At 39.0% G+C, this 20193-nt stretch overlaps 2 protein-coding genes across 3 annotated transcripts; one reads left to right on the top strand and one right to left on the bottom strand.

Moving 5' to 3' along the window:
• Window positions 1-1104: 1104 nt before the first annotated feature.
• chaf1a (chromatin assembly factor 1, subunit A (p150)) lies at window positions 1105-12762 on the bottom strand. Its single transcript, XM_044361065.1, has 16 exons — window positions 12435-12762; window positions 11009-11056; window positions 9723-10387; window positions 8978-9040; window positions 8546-8790; window positions 8316-8397; window positions 8142-8210; window positions 7792-8009; window positions 6680-6848; window positions 6377-6457; window positions 5595-5696; window positions 5211-5451; window positions 4063-4219; window positions 3388-3709; window positions 3135-3219; window positions 1105-1999 (listed from the first exon to the last, which is right to left on the bottom strand). The coding sequence occupies exons 1-16, from the start codon at window positions 12496-12498 to the stop codon at window positions 1902-1904; spliced, it is 2709 nt and encodes a 902-aa protein (XP_044217000.1). The 5' UTR covers window positions 12499-12762; the 3' UTR covers window positions 1105-1901.
• On the top strand, window positions 11854-19336 carry scamp4 (secretory carrier membrane protein 4). Of its 2 annotated transcripts, none has more exons than XM_044361075.1 (7): window positions 11854-11971; window positions 14279-14320; window positions 14466-14594; window positions 14711-14867; window positions 15373-15474; window positions 17307-17424; window positions 17580-19336. In XM_044361075.1, the coding sequence occupies exons 2-7, from the start codon at window positions 14314-14316 to the stop codon at window positions 17766-17768; spliced, it is 702 nt and encodes a 233-aa protein (XP_044217010.1). In that variant the 5' UTR covers window positions 11854-11971; window positions 14279-14313; the 3' UTR covers window positions 17769-19336. The 2 variants fall into 2 exon arrangements, with proteins under 2 accessions (XP_044217010.1, XP_044217009.1); XM_044361074.1 differs by lacking the exon at window positions 11854-11971 and adding an exon at window positions 13586-13751.
• Window positions 19337-20193: the final 857 nt, after the last annotated feature.

The raw sequence follows: 20193 nt of genomic DNA, 5'->3' as shown, positions 1-20193 counted from the left end.
GTAATAATGCAGTGCCTATGAAATGTGTTCATGTGTCCTGGATCAACAGAAGATGTAACTTAGCTTTTGTTTACCAGTGATTCAACAAAGAGTGACAACATGAAAACAAATCTCTACAAATTGATCTAAATTCTTCACAGATGACCCTCTCCCTACTATGATCCAATGAGACCTGAAATAAGTTTTTTCTGACATTAAATATTATGTACGGTGTAACTGTCCACATCAGCAGAAACATGAAGTCTGGTGGTGCAGCTTCATGCTGTGGGTCTGACTCTGAGCAGCAGAGGATGCAATGACTGCAACAAAATACTCAAATCCTGGTGCAGTCTGTAGAGGAACTGAACGTACCGGAGTGGCCAAAAAAAAGCTGATTAGTCATGATCCCCATGCAAGTCCTCCAAGTTTGAGCAGTTTTGCAAAGTATGTGGAAAAATGCTTTATTTTTCAGATCCAAAATTTCCAGATAATTTTCTAGAAGTTTTGTGGGAGGAACTATGTAATTTGGTATTAATTATAGGGTAAATGGTGTTAAATTGGTACACTTCCAAATAATCACATTCAACTAATTGCCAGCATAACCTATTGAGTACTTAGTCATTTCAACATAAGGTTTTCAATAGTAAATGAATAATAAATGAATATTTACTTGAGCAGGTCTTAAAGGAAAACCTATTTCCCTATAATTAGTATTCCATTACATAAGAGATTCTCAGGGAATAATCCAGAAATTTCCTGTCAAATAAAGCATCACCAAAATTGCAGTGCCCAGATGTGCAGAGCAGATTTAGACCTTGTTATCGTTTGACAGTCTTTCGTTAGTTGATGTAAAAAAATAAAATTAAAAAAAAAAAAAAAGAAGCCCAATTACATCTGCTGTTATTCAAAGAGGTGAAACAATAAAATGGAATAAAATGATAGAAAAAATCTTAATGTACAACAAGCACTGTTGAGCAGCCTCAAGGACAACAGCATCTCCTCTTAAACAAAACAGTTCAGTTATTGATAGGAAATATTAGCAACTGTTAAAACCGTGATGTTAGTTTCACGCTACCAAGGGATCCCAGATGGAGGGTGTGGAATGAATGGTATATAAAAGTGCAGTACTTTTATTCATGTTTAATGAATTTATCCTGTTCAAGTATTCTTGAAAAAAAAAAACAACAAAACAAACAGAAAATACATATTTATAAAACATGACACCGGACCTAACTGTACAGGTACAGATCTAGCAACTACTCCATTGAGTTGTCAGAATTAGAAATTGCAGAATAAATGCACAAAGGGAAATGTACAGAGGGACTTGTAGCCTCTTATTTCCCAACCCTAACTTCTGGTAAACTATATACATTTAGAAACATGACCAGATACTTAGAAATCCAATAACATAATGAAGTCAACATTTCCAAAACCGTAAATAATGCTGTTCTTGATGTCTTGGATGCTTCTTGTCATGACAATCGGACATTTCTGTTCTGCTCTTTCTTCTTCTGTTCAACCCAATCTGCTGTAGCAAAAGCAGATGCCCACAACACACATGCCTGACTGAAACGTCGATGCAAAAATCAGACACATAGTTAATGATCATTTGGTCAAATCTGCCCTTAATACTCAAATCAGGCACTCTGATTTTACGCACGACTACATTTTACAGGCAAGATGGGACCTGACACTCACAGTTAGGTGACAGGGAACTCATAATACTGAGCAGACACCAGCGTGACCTGCTGTGAATTGCCTGTATCAGAGTGCTGTGCTTCATCTTGCTTGATTCTGTCTTGGACACAGTAGAGTTTAGACCCTGGAGGGAGGAATTTAATGAAGGAAAGAGGGGCGTTGGGGTAGAGGCAGGTGCAGGGTTCCCTAGATGACCAGAGACAGGATGAGGGCCTGTCCTGTCCTCAGGCAGTGGCAAGTGTAGGAGCGGCGCTGGCCACTGGGAGAGCAGCTTCGTCAGAGGGGGTGACTTCCATCAGGCCATCTCCCTCACTGGTTGAGCCTACAGAGTAAATGTTGCAGAAGGTTTCATTTAAATTATGAAAATTATAATTCAGCAAACTTGATATTTTTTAAACTTTGTACAGAGTAAGGCTAGTCATTTCCTCTCACTTCCAGTCTTTATACTGAGCTAAAGCTGCAGCTAGGTCCTTAATGCAAAGACATGAGTGGTTTTTATCTTTCTCATTTAAAGGCTGAACATGTTTCTCTGGGCTGCACTTAAGTCAGACTCTCATTTGTGGATGACTCCTCAGAATCTACAGCACACCTAATGAAATCGCCTCTTTCACAATTCATCAGTGTGTACTCTGGAAAGGTAGTAAGACAGAGAGTCTCCCATTGCTAGATGTAGTCAGTTTGTGGGTTCACATCTCTGTGCATAAATCAGCATGTTTTGGTTCAGGCATGAGCTCCCTCCATTTACCCTCCCAAAATACAATCAAAAGATTCACAACCTAATTAAAAAAATAATTGAAGCCGAGAGAGGGGTGAGCATAAAGGTGAAACTGAACTGAAACCAGAAGAACTTATCTTGGTCTGTGTTACATTGTGGATACTTGATAAAAAAAGGAGATGAAACTAAAAGCATCACTACCTCATTAGAACATAAGTGAGAAAATAGTGAGAGAAAGCGAAGGAGAGAGAGAGGTGCGAGCATAAGAGGAAAACTGAACTGAAACTGAAACACATTACTTGGTCTGTATTTCATTGTGGTTACTGAATTTAATTAAAGAAAAAAAAAAAAGAAAAAAAAAAAAGCCAGTGCCTCTGAGACCAGAACAGCAAAGCTAGAACTGCTAGTCAGAAAATGCCTTTAGGTGAAGATGCAGGGGTCCTTTGGACATGTTCCTGTTTGTTTTGTATAACATTTCTGGGTTACTTTCCTTCTCTGTTTCAAGATCAACCATTAGCTTGCTTGAGGGCTGTACTACGCATTGATATTTGAGAGGTGTTTGCGTCGGCTCTTCTGCATCCTATTAGGGCCATAATATCCGACTCCATCACAGAACTGGTCTAAGTGCCAGTAATTTCTGAAATCTTTTTCACATACATATATGATACAAAACTTTAAGTGGTCTGAATCTGGGAGTTATGATTAAAAACTGAGAGCTTTTTATTCCTCCTTCATAACTCACCATTCGGTGCAGAGATGATGATACAATCTTCCTCATCGTCATCCTCAGTGTCAGCTTGAAAACCGTCTGCCTCCATTGCTTCCGTCTGGCAAAGGCAGAGATGTTAGGACCATTTGAGACAGTAATAAGCTACACTTTACTTGTGAAAAGCAGATTTTCATGAGATGATAATCTGGACCAAAAAGGGATGCTAACTTTAATACAAAATTAACTAAAATGTCACACTGAAGTGGGTGAAAATCTGTTTTTCTACCTGCTCAGGGTCAGCACATCTCTTCATGAACTTGGTGATTGACATGCTGCCTGTGCTCTTCCTTTTGTTGGAGGATGAAGATGTGGTGGAGGAGGTCTGAGGTGTAGTAGGAGAGTTTCCCTGAGAGCCTGTGGCTGCCTGGGGTTCTTCACGGGACTCTTCTCGAGCTCCTGTGGTGAGGTAGGTCCACTGGCAGGGCACTGGAAGAGCCTCCAGGCCAAAACGGGACAGAGTGTCTGTATGCACGTACCAGCAGCAGCGTCTGTAAGTCGAACGCTTCTCATAAACAGCGTTTTTCTTGATGAGGCGCTTCAGCTGTATTCTGATGAAAGGAGGGAGTAAAAAAGTCATTTAAATTGAAGTCAAAAGATTCATAAGAATAAGATGTGCAGTGGCTGTACATCTGTACAATGTATCCGAGTGGCCAAACAGATGTTTTGACGTTATTTAACATGTGACTAGCAGGGTCCATATATAGACTTTAACTGATTCAACCCAGGTCGAGCTCATCGTGTCCACACCAAATTATTTACAATATAAAACTCAGTCAGAAACTCTCAGATCGATCATTTGAATATAGTGATGTAGTTGGTAAATATAATTACTATAGTAGTTATTTGTGAAGCACTATATCACATATTTACAAATAAACTGTTATCACCAAATAAGTTTTACCTGGTGGGAATGTTGTCTGCGGGGCTCTGAGGGCTGGACAGTTCAGGAGGTGATGAAGAGGAGGAGGTCTGCTGACGACAAAACTCCTGAAACTCAGTGATGATCACTTTGCTGCTGTTGAGATTGCCGTGCAGCAGAGGCAGCAGCTGAGCGAGTACTGTGAGCGAAAAGAGCATTAAAGAGTTGTTAAAGTGACTTGTCATTAACTCATGAATAAGCCCAAAAAAAAAAAAAAGGCCTTTTAAAATGGTAACTTGAAACTTAAATGAATACCTTACAGGGAATAAACATGTATTTATTAAGAGTTCATCTAATTCCACTATAAAAAAGTTTTTATTTTGTATACTAGTGAACTTCCCTCCCCAAAGTTTCCTTCCAATTTCCTGTTACTATCAAATCGAACTCCTTAAAGTAGACATACCTATAGAAAGGTGGGCCAATTAAAATAACATTAATATGGTAGCAAGCATTAATGATAACAGTAACAATAACTAACAGTATACCTAGAAAAAAAGGAAAAACACACAAACACAAGAAATTAACAGTTACTATTGACATTTCTAGCAGCTGATGACAAAGCCACCAAAACAATTAATCAGTTTAGTTTTTCTGAGTTTCCCTCCACTTAATAAAGGGAATAGAACCAGGTCATCATACTTTGGTGTAGCACCACCTTTACGCTTCCAAAATAAGGTAGTAAATGCATGACCTCACTCAATTTTAGCACACAATATACATAATATGTTGACAAAACACTTTCAATTGCTAGCACCATCAGGCTGAACAGGGATGCACAATAACAAATAACACAAAAACAAACTAGCCAACCATTTCAAGCCGCTGACAATTTGATTCAACAAACTTGCCACATGGTCAAAATACAAAGAGAATATGTCAGATAAAAAGTTGCAACTGGCACTGTAAGGTTTTGTCTGCTGATAAGGGCAACTCAAGCCAACAGAGCCAGAAAAAACAGAAAACTGCAGACAAAGTCAGTCACCCACAGCCCAATGGCTGAGAAGCCCGCTTCGTTTGCAAGGACCCAGATAGATCATCACCAAAGGGCGGCTGTTCACCAGCTTTCATCCATTTATACAAGTGAATCACGTGACACACACACACACACACACACACACACACACGCTTACATTGTTCTTCTCTTTGTGACAGCTCCTTTGGGCTGGGGGTGGTGTCTGGCTTCGGCAAAGGCTCCACCAGACACACAGCGTAGGGCTGGAAGAGCTCAGAGCCAGGTCCTTCTCCCTCCCAGACGCAGCCCCTCACCACTGGCTCCAGCACCTTCATCTTCTTCTTGGTGGACATCAGCTCATCCCACTCCCTTGCTTTCAGCTTCTGTTGCATTTTCTGCTTCTCCGCATCGCCACCATCCTGGGAGGTTACATGTGCGTTAACAGTGGTGCAAACAGGAAGCAGAAACATTGTCCGAGTATTTTGAAACAAGAAGAGAAAATCCAAACAACTATTGTCTAGCAGGAGATAAATCAACGTTTGTATTGCAGCTCCCTTCATACCCATTCTTCCAGTGCCCCTTCATCATCCGAAAGGTAGCCATGAGGAACAAAGAAGCCGTCGTCATCGTCATTGTCATCTTCACCTCCTTCCTCCTCATCCTCCTGAAAATGATAAACAGTTCAAAGTCTTTTAAAAAGTAAAATTATTGTCTCCTTGTTCATACTACATTCCTGCTTTGGAGACGCAAGATTAACATAACCGTGTACGTTGTTGCTTTCTACAGTTCAAGAAACTAAAGCTGATTTACTGTCACGCTCTCAATACATTCACAAAAGACACTAACAATATTTTATATGTTTTGATTATTCTGATTGTAATTCATTTTTTTAAAGTTACATTATTTGCTGCATGTAGATGTGAGCAGAGAAGGTGTTGTTTGAAATTGAGAGATTTTGGAGTCAGCAGCCAAACAACAACCTTTAATGCAAGGACCAACAAAATTCTTACTATACTTAAGAAAATATCCATGTTTACTGAGTTGGATTTCATGACAACATAACCTCATACACTTGCAACTGCTCTGCCAGTTTCAAGGCTCTACAAGTTGATTGTTATGGTGTATTGAAAGAAATGGAAACCAGTGGCTGCCCGAGACTTGGGAAATCCATCTAAAAATGTATGCTTTGGTTAGCAATAATGCTAATTACATTCAGTTTGTAGGAACATACTCGTACTTTTGCAGGTACATTAAGCTATTGTACTGGGAACTGGTGTAGATACTTCATAAAAAAGAGAACAAATAAAGGAATATTAAATATTTTCACCCTCCAGTGAAACTCACCCCTTCACTATGTGAGAGGGACTCTCCTGGTTCCTCTTCCTCCCATTCCTCATCACTGTCCACCTCGTAGTCCAACACATCCTGTGGTGACAGAGCACAGCTGTTAGTGTCACAGCTACTCAAATAAAACTGTCTGGGATAAAATGCAAATAATATCAAAGCTAGAAGATTATCGAAAGAGATATGCCAGTATTATCAATTTCAATATCCATTTTAAAAAAAGCATGCCATGCTTCTTACTATTGGGACGTCGTATTTCTGAGGTGACAAACTGAACAAACTGATAAAATAAAATCAGTTTACCTTGTCTTGTCTGAGGGGGCAGCGCGGTGAGATGTGTGAACTCTTCTTACTCCAGGTGCCCCAGTACGCTGGACGGTAGTTCTCATGAAATTGCAACAGCTTCATGGATCCGTATCGTTTACGGTCTGGCACGCCATCTGGTTTGGGCCTGTCCACTGCTATACACTCCCTGAGAAAAAAGCACATGTGGAGAGGCAGAATGGTTAACAGTAACCCCACAGGGAAATCAATCTAAAATCTACACAAATCATCAAATAACTGCTAAAAATACTAATTTTATTTATTGTGGTTTATCTCACTTAAGTCCAGATGGAAGGCTGGTTGGGACATTTACAAAGGGCTTCTTTTTTTTTGCCATTATTCAATTGCTGATAATATTTGTTTGAAAACGTAAAAGTAAAACAGACTCACCGGTCACTTTATTAGGTAGACCTGTACAATCTAATGCAATATAATACAACAGCTCTGCCATGCTGTGAATTCTACTTTTATGACACTTATGACGGTCAGAAAGGTGATAATTATACTTAGAAAAACTTTTCAATACCATGCAGTCCTTCAATGAATCCCTAAATACACTTCTTTGAAGCTATGAGGAAGCGATGTCGGAGTAGTGTTTGAGTGTTTGGAACACACAGATGAAAACAGTGAAGAGATGGATTATAATGCAGGAGGGGTTTAAGAAGTTTCTACAGATGTTTAGATATTTTTTTTTGGCTGGGTTGCCATTGAAATCCATTGTTTACAGCAGTGAATTCAAACTGGCTACAGCTGTCTTCTTCATGAAGGAACAAGATGCAAACTTTTCAGAGTCAGCCTTCATGCCTACAGGGGTCAGTATTTAATCATCAAGAGACAGATTCAACTGAGATTTTATTTAAAGAGAGGTAATGTTATTACCCAAAATTAAGTTCCAACAGGTTAATATAATGTGGCAGGCAATTAAATGCATTAGAGAACAACATTTAAATTGCTGTTCCCAATTGTTCTTGCGGAGGATTTTCAAAGGTCTGACCCTTATTAGGTCTGTCATCGATGCAGGTCCCTTGACATGGGCAACCACGCTGGAGGCAGGGTAGGCAAACTGGGAAAAACACTATTACTAGTCTCACCTGAGCATGTCTGTCTGTCTGGGTTGAGTGGGGCCTGACCAACGGGGTTTTCGTCCGATCCATTCCTTTAGTCCACTCAGGTTATCACCAGGGTTCCGCAGGTACTGGTCTAGTTCCTCTAGAACAGAGTCCTCACACTGAACCCGGCACAGTGGTGCCAGAGCCATGTTTTCTTTTATCTCGAATGGAGCAAACTTCCCACATGCAGCTGCAAGTGTCTGAAACAGCAACGAAAGCAAAGAAGTTGCAGTTATGATAAAACTGTTAACTCAATACTTCATTGTGTAATTGATCTTTGACACCTGCCTAAATCAAAATGATTTCTGTTATAAAGTGAGAGATCAACCAACCTTTGGAGCCTGTTGGATCTTGGGTTTCTGTAAAAACCTTGTGATTTCTCCTTTCTCAGCTTTGAAGCGCTATAAACAGACAGACATTGGTTAACAGGTTATCTGGTATAATAATCCACTGCAAACCTGAAGCATGTATCTAGCGCCCACCAACACCTTTAAACATAAACTCACATCTTTCTCTTCTTTCAACCGTTTCTCCTCTTCCTTCATTCGCTTCTCCTCTTCCTTCTTCCGTTTCTCTTCAAGCTTAGCCCTGAAGCGAGTTTAAAGCACAACATTCAGAAAATAAATTCACCAAAATAAATATTATCACATTTTAACCAACACTGACTTGTGGGACTCAAAACATGTCAGTAGGATACGTCAAGACTTTAGAATCATAGAAATCTTGCGTGACTCACTCTAGCTTTGATTTCCGTAGCTCCTCCTTTGCTTTTAACCTCTCTGCCTTTTCCTTCTCCTCCTTCTCTTTTTTCTCTCGTCTCTCTCGTTCATCTTTTTCCTTTTTCTCACGTTTTTCCCTTTCTCGATCCTCCTTTAGTTTGCGAGCCTCTTCTTTCTTTTTCTCTTTTGCAGCTTTAGCCTCTTCCTTCTGTCGCTCCTTCTCCTGTCGCAGCCGAAGCCTCTCCTCTTGTTCTTGTAAACTCTACAATAACCAAAATTCATCATCAGTTTTCCCTTTAAATGGTGGTTTTAATAAATGATCAATTGTGTAAGAAATATGACAAAACAGGTTATGTTTTAAAGCTATGCAATGAATGATTTATGAATCGGCAAGGGAGTCTGAGACAGACTTCAACCCCAGCTTGTAGTGTATACATCAAATGTCTCACCTTTAATGAGCGTCTTTTCATCTTTTTCTGATCTGCTGGTATCTTGGGGGTTTTCTTTGGCTCCTATACAGAAAAAGCAAACAAACAAAAAAACAACTCTGATGACTGACCGAATGATTTGATACCATGTCTTCCAGTCTAAAGAAAGTCATTACCTTATATTTAAATGAACCTTGTCTTTTCAATTTATTGACATCACTTTTTTAATTACTTAATTTCTGCACTCATTTGTGCGATTTTAACTGGGTAAAATATCGCTGTAAAATTGAAATTGTTATATTTAGGAGTGGAATTTTGATTAGTCTAATACTGATGTTATTGTGCATAAATATCTACAATACATCTAAAAACATTACAGACATCCTCAAAACACTGCGACACTATCAATAGAGATATTTGATTGTCCTCAATATTGTCCAACTCTCATGTGATAAAAATAAAAACTAAATTAATTATTGAATTTTATGCTCAGGAAAATATACTATAGGGTTAACATGTCACAAAAGTCTATTAAATCACTAACAGGAAGCAAATGCTAATCAAAATCTCTGAAATCTGAGTGTGAAACAACAAACAGCTTATTGATTAAATAATTTCATCTTACAGTGTATTACCATGCTGTGCATTGAAATACATTTTTGTATGATTTTTGAGATACATTAGCATATAATTTCTTAGGAATTAATATTGTGACATTTTGTATTACAGGATTGAACAAAAAGCAAAAAATGGGAGCTACACATACTGTAGGCGTAGTAGTGGGTGTAGGGTCATCAGTGTTGGACTTCTCTGGTGAGCTTTCAGACATGGAGCTGACTGATGAAGCTGACAGCATGGACCTGTTTCCCAGACTGGAAACATTTCCTGACTCATTCTGCTCCTCTGGCTCACTGTCAGAATCCTGCGTTGTGTCAAGCTGAGAGACAGATGTTGTCTCATTCCCATCTTTTTCCTTTTCTTCCTCTTCCTCGTCCTCATCCTCATCCTCGTCTCCTTCATCATTATTGACTTCTATGCAGTCTAAAGTGTGTGTTTTAGGAGTGTGATCGACATTACTGGATTTCCCAGGAGAGGTGGTTTTGTCTTTGCTTTGATGCTTGTCTTTTGTTGGGCGGCAGGGAGAGTCAGGAGCTGGTAAAACAAGGCACTTTACAGGAGATGACGTGTTTTCGTCAGTAAGATCTATAACCATGTTCTCATCTGAGCCTGCAGGACGCCTGCGGCTGAGGAAGCCATCAAGGGGCCCGCGACCATTAACCAGGGGTGGTCCGTTGCACACAGGGGGTGGAGAGGACTCGTCGTTATTCTCCCTGTCTGAGACTCCTTGTTCAGGACAGGAATGTTCACAGGGGCGTTTAGGCGGCTGGTTCTCTTTAGGTTCAGGGTTCAGGCGCTTGAATGGGAGACGAGCTGCATGCAGAACACAAAATACTAAGTCACCATCAATGGCTATTGTGTTGCATCTGTCCATGTGCAACAGGTGATAGGGCTATTGCAAAGTTGTTCATAAAAATGCTATTCAACAGCAACAAAAATTCACTAAGGTTACAACAAATTAAATAAATAGAAGTCATTTATAATTGTTCATTAATGTGTTTATGTAAAGTAATGTCAGAGACAACAAAAGTTTAAGTTTAATGCACTCAGATCTCATAACTATAGAGGGAAACTACAACCATCTTGTTGGCAGCTTATGTGAACTTGTGTAATTCTTATGTGTATTAGCCTGGTTGGCTGTTCCACACGTGTGCATGTACTACTATGTCAATATAACACCAAACACATTGAGGATATGATCAAAAATACACAATAGTGGTAATAATTAAGTGAACATAATGAATATGTAAAGGTGGAGTAATCATTAAAGGGTGCTGAAGATGTAAGGTATGCTTATGGCCAGTATTAAAATGATCAACCCTCTAAAATAGATTATCAATGTTATCTGACAATTTCCGACTCTTAGATACAGATAGATAATCTTTCAATATTGTCAAAAAATCTTGAAAAATAAAAATAAAAGTTTATATTTACCTTGTACAAGTTTCTTGTTGGCATTGTTGTTTGACTTACAAGCCATACCTGCAAAGAACAGAAACATCATCAGAAAGTAGTACTTCACGCAAAACTGTGCTTCAAAATATTCAAGTTTGGAATAATGAACTTGCTCAGAAATTGGTCACAGAAAAATCAATCATTGACAGTTTTGACAACTGTGGAACTGACACCTGTTGTGGTAACAGTTGAAGCTTTTGGTAGCAGATGAAAGGGCAGTGCTGACTTAAAGTGACAGCCACTGCAAATCAACCTTTCAGTATATAACTCATTTGACTTACTATGTTGGAAATCATAAAACCTAGGTGAACAACAAACATCTAAAGAAATAAAAACTCGGCTTTCGCCCTAGTGTGGCAACGTAGCATTAGTTTACTACTGTAATAACCACACGACCGTGTAGCTCCTGAACTGTAGGCCTTCCTAAAATACGAAACGCATAAGTATTAATGTAAAACTCTGTCAAATGACAAATACGTTCTCAGTATCAATCTTCATATGCTGCATTAATGACACATTAGTTTCCAACGTTGGTGTGCTGCCGCTGCAATATTGTAATGAACGTCACGTTAATGGTTGTGTTTGGTTTGCTCTCCCGCCAACCGGTATATCAGACGGTGCAGCAGGCCCGGCCGAGTCCGCAGTGGGCACGCACCTTTGGGCTGACAGGCGAGGGTTGCCTGCCCGACCACAACACTGAAAACTTAATAAACTACGGGAAAATGATGCACATACTACAGCCGCAAGAGGCTCGGATGTGTGAGAGAGCGAAGACAACTGAGCAGCTCTGGAGGTTCACCTATGAGAACAGCTTTCATGCTAATGTTTAACCAATTCACGGACGCTAATCATAGTAGCAGCTCTGCTAAGCACCCCGGAGAGCTATGAGCTAGCACATCAATTGTAGTGCAAGCCACTAGGTTTAAGATTTTTAACGCAATGGTAAGGGTCTCCTGAATGTGAAAATAACTGCTAACGTTACTAATAGGTTGAGACCCAACTTTAACATGACGATATTGTTTGTCATGGGACGTTTAGCTACGTTTTCACATGATACTAATATGATTACATTAGCAACTGCACCCAGGCAGTAGCCAAGTTAGCTGTATACAACTGGTAGCTGCCATGTTTGAAACGTTAGCGGCAGAGTTTTGTATTAAGTTAGCGGTTATATCAGTTAACATTTGGCTCGTAACGATGACAACAGCGAACGTTAACGGTCTGTGGTCAGGGGAAACCGGGGTTGTTAGCGTCAGATTTAACTTTACTGTCACTCCGTTTGACGTCGTTTTATGTTCGCTTTATAAGTATACCATACTCCGTCTACATAACAATAATAATAATAAACACTTTGGTAAGTTGGTAGGACTATGTGCCAGCCTGCTAGACGTGGCATTAGCATTACCTCTTCTGCGGGGAGTCGATGCTGCCAAATGTCCGTCCACGGATGGGTTTTCCGCCGCCAGCATCCCAACCACTAACCCGGGGCCCCGCTAGTTAGCAATATTCTCCGGTGAACCGACTTCAAAACAACGGGGCAGATCGTGTAAACACCCGAGAATGCCCGCGATTATGAATCGAATCTAGACTTGTTGTTCAAACGACATGTATTTCCAATTTATTTCACATAAACCATAGCGCATTAACTTTCCGCATCTCCCACATACTCCCTTGGTTTACCCCGCTGCCTGCCTCGCGCTCCTCAGTCGGAATTGGCGGGAGTGTGTCACGTCCATCAATAACCGGCGCTGATTGGTCAGAGCCAAGCTACTATCAATGGTGGAGGCGCTTGTTTTGTACAACTGCGTTGCACGTTTGCACCGCCTTTCATTGTCATAAAGTGCTTTGAAATATCCTTAGCGGACGTTGAATTACAAATGTTACGTGACATTGAATTTTTTAATCAGAAAGACGATATTTCTTGAGCTCATTTCATACAGTTGCGTAATATACTCTTTTTTTAAATAAACAATACTATCAACCCCGACCCGGAACACCCTGTGCTCTAAACCAAACAACGACAGATGTACGTCAACGGGCACGCCTTCTCGCTGATGTTTTGGGCTTTCTGATTGGCCGCGGAGTTTGACTTTCTGGAGTCAGGGTTGCCATGTTGTGGGATAGTGCAATAAAAGGAAAGAGTCGGAGTGAAGTTTGACGATGCCGGTTCCTCGTGCATGATTCTTCACTCAACTACAGTTATCATTAGTTGGGCATAGTACACGACATTCCCAAGACGTTCATATATTGTTAATTCAAATATTGCTTTACACATTTTGAGAGACAAAAGTATATTTTGTTACTAACTCTCACCACCCACGCTTTTGTGGATAAATGAAGTTGTCAAATGTTGAAAATAAAAATCCTAGATAAATTCTTACAAAAAGAAAAGGGTTGCAATTGTGTGCTCCAATATGATAAGGGACTGTCCTAAACTGTTTACAGAATGAGCATGTTTATATTCATGGGTGGGATCCCGGGATCCGAAGTAAGAACGGTGTCATGTTGGAGTCACGCGTTTCCCGTTTACCGCTCACATGAATCCTGGGACTTGTAGTTCTTCAGGCGCCCGAGCGTGTTGAATACAAACGGTTTGGAACTACAGAGTGCAACGGTGCAGCGCAGCCGCAGTATGCTTGATGGGGTCGAAAAAGCGCATCCTGAATGATTCCCGGACCCCTGTGGTTGTCGACGGAAACGTGAAGAGATAAACGGTCTCCCGGTAATGTTTCTGTGTCTTTATGATGTTTTATGGTGACTCGGTTTGCTTTAAACAGTCTTTTCGCTCCTCGTCAACTGCCAGCCAGTTAGTCAAATGAATCAACAGCGGTAGATAGAGACACTACAGCTCATCTCTGCTGGACGACCCAGCTCTCTAACAACACTCTTTAGCTGCTACCTACTGTATAATACCACACATAACGTTAACATGTGATGACATCGAAAAGTGGTATAGTTAAAAAGACATATAATGAATTTAATATCTTTGTATAAGGTAACTTGTTTGATCGAAATTGAGAATGTGCAGCCAAAACAAGCCACGAGTAACGCAACTTCAACTGGTTGAAAGTTAAGCATTAGCTTTGTAAATTGTTAACAGTCTCGTTCTAGCCATATGCCATTTAAAAACAAGCTATGAATAATTATCTAATGCACAGTAAAAGATTTGAAAGAAAAAGGTGTTCCTGACCGGAATGGTGTCAATGTGAGTGTTTACTGCTGCCTAACTGCTGATTTCCATTTCTCTAGATTTGTATTTTCCAGGAAAGAGTGCAGACTTCACAATGGCAGGTATGTCACATAAAACCTTGTCTATCTATCTATCTGAAGTTACACTCTCTCTGCAGTGTGTTCAGGCACGCTGTCAAATATTTAAATGTAAAATGTGAACTGCTACGACTGTACTGTTGTGGTGACACTTAACTTTCTGTTTCAGAGCGAGTGAACAACTTTCCTCCCCTGCCTAAGTTCATGAGAATTAAACCATGCTTTTACCACAACATTGAGGAAGAAATTCCTGCTCAGCACCAGCAGCTGGTGCGCAGAGTCTATATGCTTTGGATGAGTAAGTGTTACTTTCTGAGTGGAAGCAGAAGTTCTCCCCTTTCTTGTCAGTTTAAAAAAAGATTACTTCCTTTCCTTTTCTCTCCTCACATCTCCACTGTCCTCTCTCCTCTTCAGTGTATTCAGGCACGCTGTGTATGAATGTGATCTCGTGTATTGCTTGGTGGGCTGGAGGTGGATATGCCTCCAACTTTGGCTTCTCTCTGCTCTGGCTCATCCTCTTCAGCCCCTGTAGTTACACATGCTGGTTCAGACCACTCTACAAAGCTTTCAGGTTAGTCAACATATGATAAATCTCACAAAGCAGAATCGTTTCTTAAATTACTTTCAGAATTTTGATATGTATGTTGTTTAAGTTTTATCCCCCACCCAGCATTTTATACCAACTTAGGCTTGTTTTCTAACTTATGTACCTAATATTTAATCACTTTTTTGATTCAAACTTTTGCATTTTCTGTGGTGGGAGTAGTCTGGTAAAAAGTGAGAATATGAATACTCTTAACACAAGGAAAAGACATTGAGCTGTTGATGTATGAGTCCAAAAACGATTGCTGCAAAGGAGCTTCTAGCTTCACGATTTGCACTTGAACCCAGCATTTCTAGCCTTTCTACGTTATGTTCAGTTGAGTACATCATGCAACTACACCAGTGGGAGGAAGCAACATTGAAATAAATATAGAGCTTCAACTCTTCAACTTCAACTCTAAGCTTATTTGTGTCATCCTGTTGTATTCTCTCTCTCGCTATCTTCCTTTTTTTTTTTTTTTTTTTGTTCATAGGGCTGATAGCTCGTTCAACTTCATGGCCTTCTTCTTCATCTTCTTCCTCCAGTGTGTTTTGGCCCTCATCCAGACTATAGGAATCTCTGGCTGGGGAACATGGTGAGTTGAACCAAACCAGCTCTCAAAACTTTGCACATGTTGCCTGCCAGTTTTTTTTTTTTTTATCAGGGAGTGGGTCATGAGGGCTTATCTCATGACACTTGCGTTGGATTTTAAGCACATTTTCGACACATGAAACATTTGCCAACATTGTTTCTCACAAAGTTGATTTGAAGCGATTTCAGAGCATGTTTCTAAAATCTTTCACATATATACAAAGCAACTATTCTTTATTCCGCAGTTACATTTTAAATAACTTTAATAGATAACGCTCTTAGAAAATGTTCTTTACTTCATTGGAAAACCGTTTATCATCATTTTAGGGCACATAAAAACTAATATTTTTATTATGTGGGTGATTAATTGAAAACAGGATTAAACTACAACATTAACACTTTTTATTTAACATTTGAATAAAGGTATGGTAATAGCAGAAAAAAGCTAAATGTACAATATTTAACAACATAATCAACCCCAAAAACTAAAACTCTGACTAACTTGATTTGAGGTTTTAAAGCGCTTAACTGCAATGATGTCTAAATTATATTATTTTTCTTTGCCCAGTTAAATTAATATAAGTAGTTACTTAACTCAGGTTGATTTGTTTCATATTCATATTTGATTCATATTTTTCATCTTATTTCATAACTAAAACTGAATTTATGGCTCATTAGTACAAAATATCATTTAGACTTATACTATATTCAGGATTTAGATCATATCCTTACAGTACTATATATTTCAAACTTTGGACTCATTCTGACACATTTACAACATTAATTCACATTTTAATTCTTGGATTTACAGACTCACTTTCTTAGCACAGTTTAAGTAATATTTTAATTTTACAGTATATTGGCTTGGTAGGTTTTATATGTGCTTATTGATTCATTGTTGAAATGCATGAAAATATCGTATATAATTTGAAATGTAGATTATTTACAGTATGGTCACTACCAGTCTAAAATTTGGACACACTTTCTCATTCAAGGGTATGGGAACCTGTGCCCAAACTTTTACTGGTGCTGTACATTTAAAATGATTCAAACCAGAACTTTGAAATACACTAGAAATGTTATAAGATATTGTATTTTGAGTATAAGATTGACAGTAGATTTAGTGATATTTACCATAAACTGCAGTCTCACAATTCACCACAGAGTTGAACTAATGCCTGTCTTTGAGCTGACATAGTGCTGACTACAACTCAACATTATAAATGTCATAAAGATAAGATTTAATTACATTTAATACAAGGTTTTATTGCAATGGATGTAGTTCGGTTCACCTTACAAACTGTTGAGTCAGTGTATTTACATTTTGTGCAGGAATAATATCTACATTTAATTGTTATGTACAAGGGTTGTTTTTCTTTGAAATTTTTATTTTCTCAGCCTTTTTAGTGGAACACTTTTATCATTGTCGTTCAGTGTTGAGTGCAGGGATGGAAACAAAGTAATTTAGAGTTGAGTTACAGTTCATGTCCTTGAGTACATTCTCATGTACTTGTCAAAATGCTACATTTATCCTCAGAGAGACCATTTGCTCTTTAGGTCATTTTTACTGCAATTTTCAACACAAGCTTCCTAAAACTGAGTAATATTTAAGTCCAATAACTGAACTTATGCTTGTGATAATAACAATGTTCACTTGTGATGTCACAAATCAATATTACATTGATCGTCATTATGCTGTTTGTCACTGCATCTGTTTCCTCACTGCTTAATGGCACAAAGGTAACTTTGGATATTTGTATTAAATCCACTATGCTAATTGCATACTATATGATGCACTAACCCATACTACTCCATCTCACTCTCACCAACACAAAGCGGCTGGATTGCGACAGTGATGTTTTTCAGCACAAATGTGGGCTCCGCTATAGTGATGCTAATCACAAGTCTGCTCTTCACTCTGGTGACTGCTTTAATGGCACTGGTACTCATTAAGGTGAGTGAACACGTACGCTGCAAATGTGCGCACACACACACATATTCTTGCATTTAGTTTTTGCCCCACATGCATATAAACTTGCTCAGACACCTGAAAACAGACACAAATACACATTATGAACACTTCTTGTCCTCTTTCTTTGCATGCTGCAGGTGCACAGACTCTACCGTGGCGGAGGTGGGAGTTTGGAGCGCGCTCAGGAAGAGTGGAGCACCGGGATGTGGAAGAGTGCACCAGTGAGGGAAGCTGGGTTCAACGCTGTTGCTCAGACTGCTCAAGGCCCAAGCTTGCCACAGTACCCGGCAGCAGTGCCAAGCTATCCTGACAACAGCCACTGGTGATAGCTGAGAGTGGCCTCTAGATGGAGACAGATAGCTGGCCATGTCTGTGGTGCACAAGAGAGTGTTTCGAAAACATCATATCAATTCACCCTTACGGCAAAATGCATAGATGTTTTGGGTTTTTTTTGAGTGAGAGGACAGAATTGTTATAAAATAATTTATCAGAAGAGTTTTGTCAGCAAAGCTCATTAAAGCCCTACATTTGTTGTAGAGGTTTATCTTTAAAATATGCCATTCCATTTAAACTTTGTTTACATGTAGTGTATTAAAGTGAATGAGACAGAAATACAATTTTATGCTTAAAAGAAATTTGCTTAGGAAGATGTACTGTCTTGCAAATATGCAACTGGAAACTCAAAAAAAGTGTGAACAGCTTCAGGTTAGCAGTACGTGAAGGGCATGTGCCTTATGGACCTTTATGACTTCTTCTTTTATGTACTGCCAGATCTGCATGCTAGAAATTGTAGTATGCTGACAAACAGGGTTTTTTTTTTCTTTTGCAACGAAGGAAAGTCTGCAAACTGCGTGATTTTGATCTGTGTTTTATGCGTTTTCTGGCAGGACAGTTTGTTTTTGATTCGCTGTGCTTTATATCGTCATGCTCGCCTGCTTCGGCTGCAGTTTCTTGAAATGCGCCTTACTATTGCGTGCAGTTTTTGCATGTGAAAAATGTCTTGCTTGACTTTCGCCTTACTAATGCTATGTTTGTGTTTAACTTGACTTGTGCTTCAGTGAAGCAATGTGTGGAAATATTTCAAAAGATGTTGGTGCATAATCCTCCTCTGTGATTTCTCACTGTCCGCTGATGTGCCATAACACATGCTTCTTTCCATTATTTTGATACTGGAAAAAAAAAAAAGGTGCACCCAAAGTAGATATTGTGTCCTCTGCCTCAGTATTTCTCAATTTGTATAGTTCCAAAGCCACACTGTTTGCTTTTAGTGGTCAGTGCCCTGCCGTGAAAGCACCTTATCAGTTGTTGCAATGTTCCAGTCACTTTCACTTTCACCCAGATAGACTGAATTTTTGTATGAAGTGACTGCAGTGTGCTTGCATGCAGCCTGACATAGGATATAATTTACTTATTTCAAATGAACTGACCTCATTTAAACTCTATAAACAGACACACATCCCAACTGACTGACTGAAATATAAACATTTGCAGAAGGATCAGCAATTAAGTGGAAATTTGCATGTAAATATACAGTAGTCAGACTGTTTAAGTGCAGTCTGATATTTCATGTACCAACTCATTTTACTGTCATTCCAACAGACATCTAAACACTGACTAAAAACCAATGATTGTGGCTTCTGTGCAGTTTACTGCACAACATTTCAACTATGTTTTTTTTGGCTCAATGATTTAGTCAAAAAGCCTTTATGAAGGTGCCTGACTCATAGTTCTACAAGAATTAATTTTTCTTTCCTTGTTACAAAAGTGTCCTTCATGGCCAACTGCCAAAATTAGTATTTTGATTTTTCTCTGTTATTTGATAAGTGACAAAATTATGGATATGTTGAAGTAACCTTGAAATATTGCAACATTTCAATAAATATTCTTATTCACACATGTCTGTTCTAGTTGAATGTATAAGAAATATTTTAATGGTTTGGATATTTGGTGAAAATCTGAAAAATGGCAACCAACAAGTCTGTTACTTAAATTTTTCCCACACTGTCTTTTCATATAAATGCTGTGTGTGTTATATTTTTTTTTATTAGTCTTTGTATTAATTGAAGGATTGATAGAATTAAGACTAGAAACCTTTGGCTTCAGGTCTCGACAGAACAATATTTGGACTCCTGTCAACCGCTGGACTTACATTCAGCCTGGTCAACCCTGTTGGTTTTGTTATGTTAAAAAAAAGAAGAAGAGGAAAGTGTAGAGTCTTTCACCCAGGCGAAGAGATGCTGCTGTGACATGGATTTACTCAGAAATGTAAGTGAGAGATGTTCGAAGAAACTGAGTGTGAGATACAAAAAAAGAAGCCTGTGAGCATCATAGAATAACTCAAAAGCAGCCGAATCTAAAAGAGAAGAAACCTCATTAAATCTTGGGAGGAAAAGTAGGGCTGATGAAGAGGAGAGAGGGCAGCTAAAAAAACCTAAGAGTGATTTCTGAAACTTACCAAACAAGCCCACTGGGTTTTTATTTTAGAATAAATAAACTGAAAACAATAGTTGCTGTGCAGCTTGTCTTAATTCCCTTGTGACTAAACATGAAAGTGAAATTTTTATATTAAAGCATTGCTGGAACACAATTTTTTAACAGAAAAATCTATGCAACTGCTTTGGAAATATTTTATTGGTTTATTACTTGATAAGACCAATATATGACCTTGATTCTGTTTATGACAACTTTGTTATGCTGCACCGCTGAATAATTAAGCAGAGACCCACTTCAACCCTTTCATAACTACTTGTT

This window comes from Thunnus albacares, chromosome 9, assembly GCF_914725855.1.
Source record: "Thunnus albacares chromosome 9, fThuAlb1.1, whole genome shotgun sequence".
Classification (NCBI taxonomy): domain Eukaryota; kingdom Metazoa; phylum Chordata; class Actinopteri; order Scombriformes; family Scombridae; genus Thunnus; species Thunnus albacares.
Note: the sequence above shows the minus strand (reverse complement) of the source record. Positions and strands in the feature narration are given on the sequence as shown.

What these genes read in the sequence shown, in the direction of transcription:
- chaf1a (XM_044361065.1), bottom strand. Translation starts at nt 12,498, where the DNA reads ATGCTGGCGGCGGAAAACCCATCCGTGGACGGACATTTGGCAGCATCG. An exon ending in TGAAAAGACGCTCATTAAAG is followed by an intron (nt 8,791 to 8,977) that starts GTGAGACATTTG and finishes TGGTTATTGTAG; the next exon opens with AGTTTACAAGAACAAGAGGA. An exon ending in CCCTCTCACATAGTGAAGGG is followed by an intron (nt 5,697 to 6,376) that starts GTGAGTTTCACT and finishes TATCATTTTCAG; the next exon opens with GAGGATGAGGAGGAAGGAGG.
- scamp4 (XM_044361075.1), top strand. An exon ending in AGTCTATATGCTTTGGATGA is followed by an intron (nt 14,595 to 14,710) that starts GTAAGTGTTACT and finishes TCTCCTCTTCAG; the next exon opens with TGTATTCAGGCACGCTGTGT. An exon ending in ATCTCTGGCTGGGGAACATG is followed by an intron (nt 15,475 to 17,306) that starts GTGAGTTGAACC and finishes ACCAACACAAAG; the next exon opens with CGGCTGGATTGCGACAGTGA.